Source organism: Haliotis rufescens, unplaced genomic scaffold (genome assembly GCF_023055435.1).
Source record: "Haliotis rufescens isolate VD_foot unplaced genomic scaffold, xgHalRufe1.0.p SCAF_48, whole genome shotgun sequence".
NCBI lineage: Eukaryota > Metazoa > Mollusca > Gastropoda > Lepetellida > Haliotidae > Haliotis > Haliotis rufescens.
Genome location: NW_025964201.1, coordinates 1,063,978 through 1,069,808, shown reverse-complemented (window position 1 = coordinate 1,069,808; position 5,831 = coordinate 1,063,978). Strand labels below are relative to the sequence as shown.

Here is a 5,831-nt window from a genome sequence, read left to right as displayed (position 1 = left end):
CTAATTGTCTTCCATAACGAGACACAGTTTGTCAACAGGTCGCACAAATTCTGAAGAAGCAGTTTTCACTTTTACAGTTCGCACAAGGTTTTTTCTGTCGTGATAGAGTTCTGTTACTCTTGCAAGAGCCCACGCATTACGTGGTGTATTGTCCATAATTAGCACAATGTCTCCAATCTGAAGGTTTCTTTTGATCTGATTCCATTTTTGTTTTTGCTGCAGGAGAGGTAGATATTCTTTCTTCCATCTTTTCCAGAAGATGTCTGCGAGGTATTGTACTTGCTTCCATCGTCGACGGCTATAGATGTCCTCTTTCTTGAATGTTCCGGGAGGCATCTTTTCACCAGAACGTAGGTATAACAGATGGTTAGGAGTGAGCACAGATAGATCATGCACATCATATGACAGATCAGTGATAGGACGTCCATTGATGATAGATTCCACTTCGCAAAACAAAGTGTTCAACGCCTCATCATCCAGCTTAATGTTCTGCTCTTGTAGTAAACAATGAAGCACTTTCCGTACAGTCCTAATCATCCGCTCCCAGAATCCACCATAATGGGAGGCTGCAGGTGGATTGAAGCTCCATTCAATCCCTTTGTCAACGAAGGCAGAGTGAATCTTTGATTCTTTTAAGTTCTTTAATGCTTCACATAGCTCTCGCTGACATCCGACAAGGTTAGTACCATTGTCAGATTTGATGAACTTGGGTGGTCCACGTCGTGCGACAAATCTTCTGATGGCATGGATACAGGAGTCTGTGTCTAGGGTGGCAGCCGCTTCCAGATGTATAGCACGAAGATTCATGCAAGTGAATACAACTCCATATCGTTTTACTGAGGTACGTCCACGTATCACTTTGAAAGGACCAAAGAAGTCCATACCTACATTGGTGAAAGGTGGTAGGTCAGGAGTTATCCGTTCATCTGGGAGATCAGACATCTTTTGTTGTCCTGGAGAGGAGTGATATTTACGACATGTGACACACTTTGAAACTATTGTCTTCACCAGTGAGCCTGCTCCAATCACCCAGTACCATTGTCTGAGATGTGACAAGATGGAGTTCTTTCCTAGATGTCCAACAATCTTATGAGTCTCTTCAATGATCAAGCATGTTACACGAGATTTCTTGGGAAGAATGATTGGGTGCTTTTCGCTGAAGGAGATCTCTGCATTCTTGAGGCGTCCTCCAACATGAATGACGTTATCTTGAAGAAATGGATCCAACTTGTAGAGAGGGCTTGATTTATCAACTGTTGCAGAAGATTGCTTGAGACATCGTTGTTCTTTCGAGAAATGTTGTGTCTGACAGTGTTGGACTAGGAGCTTTTCTGCATCTTCAAGGACTTGAACATTCATGGTGTAGTTCACTTTCTTGGTGGATTGAGACTTGTTGACTCTCTGGCGCAAACATCTGATAGTTAACATGATCCATGCTACTGCTCTTCTTAACTTTGTCCAACTTGAGAAGTGGTTAATTAGAAAGTCTAGGAAGCTATCCTTCTCCATGATGGTTGCATGAACACATTCCTTAAGTTCAAGATCATCTTCTTGAGGTTCTTGGTTGCTGTATTGCTTCGGCCAGTACTTGTGGTGCTGCCATAGGAATCTTGGTCCTCCCGTCCAATGCTGAATATGGTGCTCATTATCAAGCTTGATGCCTCTTGAAGCATAGTCTGCTGGGTTCTCTTTAGATGACACATACCTCCATTGATCAATATCAGAACAGTCTCTTATCACAGCAATCCGGTTTGCTACAAAGGTTTTGAACCTGGCATTGGTGTTAAAGATACATCTCAACACTGACATGCTGTCCGTCCAGAAGAAAGTTGTGTCTACTTTGACCTGAAGTTCTTGAAGAATAAGGGATGACATGCGTACAGCTAGAGTAGCAGCAGTGAGTTCCATGCGTGGTATGGTTATTTTCTTTAAGGGAGCAACCCTTGATTTAGACATTACCAGAGCACAATGGATCTCCTCATCTTCATTCACAAATCTGATGTAACCGACGACTCCATATCCTACATTGCTCGCGTCTGCAAAAAGGTGAAGTTGACATGATGTTACAAGTCCAAACTCCATAGGCTTGTAGCATCTTGGAATGTGGATATCTTCTAACAAGGTAAGATCTTTCAGCCATTGATGCCATATCTTCTGTGTCTTTGAATCAACATCTTCATCCCAATCTTTCTGTTCTTTATGCAGGTTTTGGAGCAGCTGTTTTGAAATGAGTATGAAAGGAGCCATGAGTCCAAGAGGGTCATACACACTGCTAACCACAGACAGGATGCCACGTTTAGTGTCTGGTTTCATCTTGCTCTTTATCTTGAATCCAAGGGTGTCTGATTGCACAAACCAGTAGACACCTAACGCTCTTTCAGATGGAAGGTCTTCACAGTCCAAGTTCAAGTCTTTAACATCCTTTGCTCTTTCTTGAGGTGGGATTGATTTCATTACTGTAGAGCTGTTGGAGATCCACTTGGTAAGCCTGAAGCTGCCTTCACTGCACAAACTGGTAAGTTCTTTTACAGTTGATACTGCCTTTTCTTCATTCAATTCGGATGCCAGACAATCATCTACATAGACGTTGTCAGTCAACTTTTCTATAATTTCTGGGACAAACTTATCCTGACTGTCCCTTGCTGTTTGTTGTAAGGCAAAGGATGCACATGAAGCAGAAGATACAGCTCCAAAGATATGGACTAACATCCGATACACTTTAGGTTCTTTTCTACAATCTCCGTCCGGCCACCAGTAGAAGCGAAGGAAGTCATTGTCTTCTTTTGGCACTCTGACTCGATAGTACATGGATTCGATATCACCCATGAAGGCAATGTTCTCCTGTCTATATCTCATTAGAACACCGAGGAGGCTGTTGCATAGATTGGGTCCTTGAAGCAAACTACTATTTAGGGAAACACCTTGGAATGTTGCTGAACAGTCAAAGACAACTCTTATTTTCCCTTGCTTGCGTGGATGGTACACCCCGTGGTGTGGGATAAACCATACTTTGCCTGGTTTACCTTTCAGTTCATCTTGAGGAACAATTTCAGCATATTCTTTGCTAAGGATGTCTTCCATGAACTTCTTATAGTCTTTATGTATTTGAGGGTTCATTGTAAATTTCTTCTTGAGTCCTCTCAAACGCTGTAAGGCTTGTTCACTGTTGTCAGGCATGATGACATCCTTGTCTCGAAAGGGCAGATTGACAACATAGTGTCCATCTTCTTTATGAATAGAGTTTGTCACAATCTTCATAAATTCTTTGTCCTCTTGTGACATTTCTTTTCTTTCTTCTGCTGCTTTCTCTGGAAAGTCATAGTTCATGCTGTTTTTCATCATAGTATTAATGTTCTGTAGATCTTCCATTGCTTTTATTGTTATGTCTGTTCTCATTGATGGAAATCTGTTTTCTTTTGCAAGTCTGAGGACATTCCAAAGTATCCATCCAAGCTTGGTTCTTGTTGCATGAGGACTTCCATCAGGACCGGTACGAATCTCTAGTGGTGCATAGGAGTCTGGTACATTTCCCCCGATGAGGATATCTACACTTGCATCAATCTCAGGCAGATATATATCATTAAGGTGAGGCCATTTTTGAACGTCAGATGAAACAGGTATGTGTTTCTTCAAAACTGGTATGTGTTCCTTGGAGTAAACGGTAGGTAGTGCGATCGTGTTCCTGAGGTCAAGGTCGTGCACTTGTAAGCCATTCACTGTTTGCACTGAAGTGGTGTAGGGCTTCCCCATTGTATCAATAGTAATATCCATACTTTTCCCACTGCATCCAAGTTTCTTCAAAAGCGATTCGGAACAAAATGAGACAGTACTGCCTGGATCAAGGAAGGCATATGTTGACTCAACCTTGACTCCGTTACTGTATGACACTTTCACGGGAATAATAGCAAGAGTACATTCCATGGCCCCGGCCTCCATAGCTTCACATGTTCCATCTTGTTCGGTACATGCACCAACCAGCTTTCTTTCAGTTTCATACACAACATGCAGGATTCCCTGATGATTTCTGTTACATCTGAAGCAGGTTACTGTCTTCTCACAGGACTTGCTCAAGTGACCATAACACAAACATCGAAAACACAATCCCCTTTTCTGAAGAAATGCCAGTCTATCCTTCAAAGTCTTCTTAACAATCTGATCACAAATCTGCAACTTATGAGAATTGCTGTTACAGTATATACACAAGATCTGCTGACCTTCAGGTTTGCTTGACTGGGTGTTCTGAGTTGTATTCTCTACCATGTCTGTGCTGAAGGAAGGCTTGAATGATGATTGTGAAGCAATTCCTGCGTTTCTCTTTGGCTGTGTCTTTGTTCTGTCATCATTCCTCAGAGCATCTTTTCCATACATTGGATCTGTTGCTTTTCTTGCTTCTCTCTTCACAAACTTGACCAGGTTATGGAATGCTACAGTTCCTCCTGAATCCCTGATAGATATGACAATATTCCTCCACTTCTCATGGCAATGGAAAGGGAGTTTCATAACGAGCCTTCTGATGTTGTCAGGATACTCCAGGATCTTTACTGCTGTGATGGAGCTTACTGCATTCTCACATTCTTGTAGGAAGATGGCATATTCATCCATGGATTTAGGGTTGTCTACTTTTACATTAGGCCATCCCAATGCTTTCTTGACGATAGCAGATGCAATAGCGTCTTCATTGCCGTATCGTTCATCAAGTTCCTGCCATGCCTTTTGATACCCTTGACTGGCCTCCAGGTAACTATATCCCTTGACAATTTTCAGCACTTCATCTAATGTGAACTGTTCTAGATATGACATCTTCTCATCTTCTGTTTCTGAGTTGACAACAATCTTCACCTTGAACTGACGCTTGAATCTTTGATATTCAATAGGATCCCCAGAGAACTTCATGATTTCAGGAGGCGGCTTTCGGAGCTGTTGCACAACACACTGAATAAGATTCTCACCGCTTGCTGCAGTAGTTTGTGGAGACAAGTGTTGATTGAAGTCTTCTTGAAGAGGTAAGTTTATGTTATCAGGTAAGTACCGTTTACGTTCAGTGTTGAAATGTTCATTTACATCTTCATTCACAGGAACAGGGACATATGGATCGTGCGGTTGTAGTGAACGTTCTGATTTCACACTACCTCTGTCAGAGAAATAATCTTGAAGCACTTTAGACTTTGCTTGAGAAATCTCCATTTCTGTTTTCAGTTCTAACTCTTCTTCCTTCATTTTCAATTCCATCTTTGCTAAGTCTATTTTCTGTTTCTCTTTCAATGCTTTCATGTCTCTAATTCAACTTGCTTTTGTTTTTCTTTCAGATGGGCTGATGAAACACGACTTGTTAGTGATGAATGACTGCCTTTAGAGGAGGCTGATTCTTCTTTAAATATACAAGCACTTTTCAGGCTGACTGAACCTTGTCTACTTATATCTTTCTTATCAGTTTGTTTAACTTCTGGTTTCTGTTCATCTTCACTTTTGTCATTCAGTGAATCTTTAACATTCTTTTTCTCTGTTTCACTTGGATCACGGATGTGTTTGAGAAAGAATGCTTCTAACTTTGATTTACATGTCAGCAGAACAGAGTCTTGTGATTCACATTCTTCAATAAAAGGACTAAGTTCAATTTCATCCAACAGTGATGCAAAGTCTTTGCGGAGATCTAACAGTGTTTCGTAGAATTTCAACCAGCTTCCATGACTACATCTAATCTCCTCTATCTCTTCAGAAGTGAAAGTTTCAACATGAGATTTGGCATAAAGTTTATCAAAATCATCCAACAATTGTTTATATAAACTCTTAATTTTCTTATATTTAGTTTGCTTAGCATACTGCAAACCCTT

At 41.1% G+C, this 5,831-nt stretch overlaps 1 protein-coding gene across 1 annotated transcript; it reads right to left on the bottom strand.

Annotated features, from left to right (window-relative positions):
• Positions 1 to 5,271, bottom strand: LOC124121032. Its single transcript, XM_046483977.2, has one exon. It carries the CDS (start codon positions 5,269 to 5,271, stop codon positions 1 to 3), a length of 5,271 nt encoding a protein of 1,756 aa, XP_046339933.2.
• Between the last annotated feature and the right edge of the window lie 560 nt (positions 5,272 to 5,831).

What these genes read in the sequence shown, in the direction of transcription:
- LOC124121032 (XM_046483977.2), bottom strand. Translation starts at nt 5,271, where the DNA reads ATGAAAGCATTGAAAGAGAAACAGAAAATAGACTTAGCAAAGATGGAA.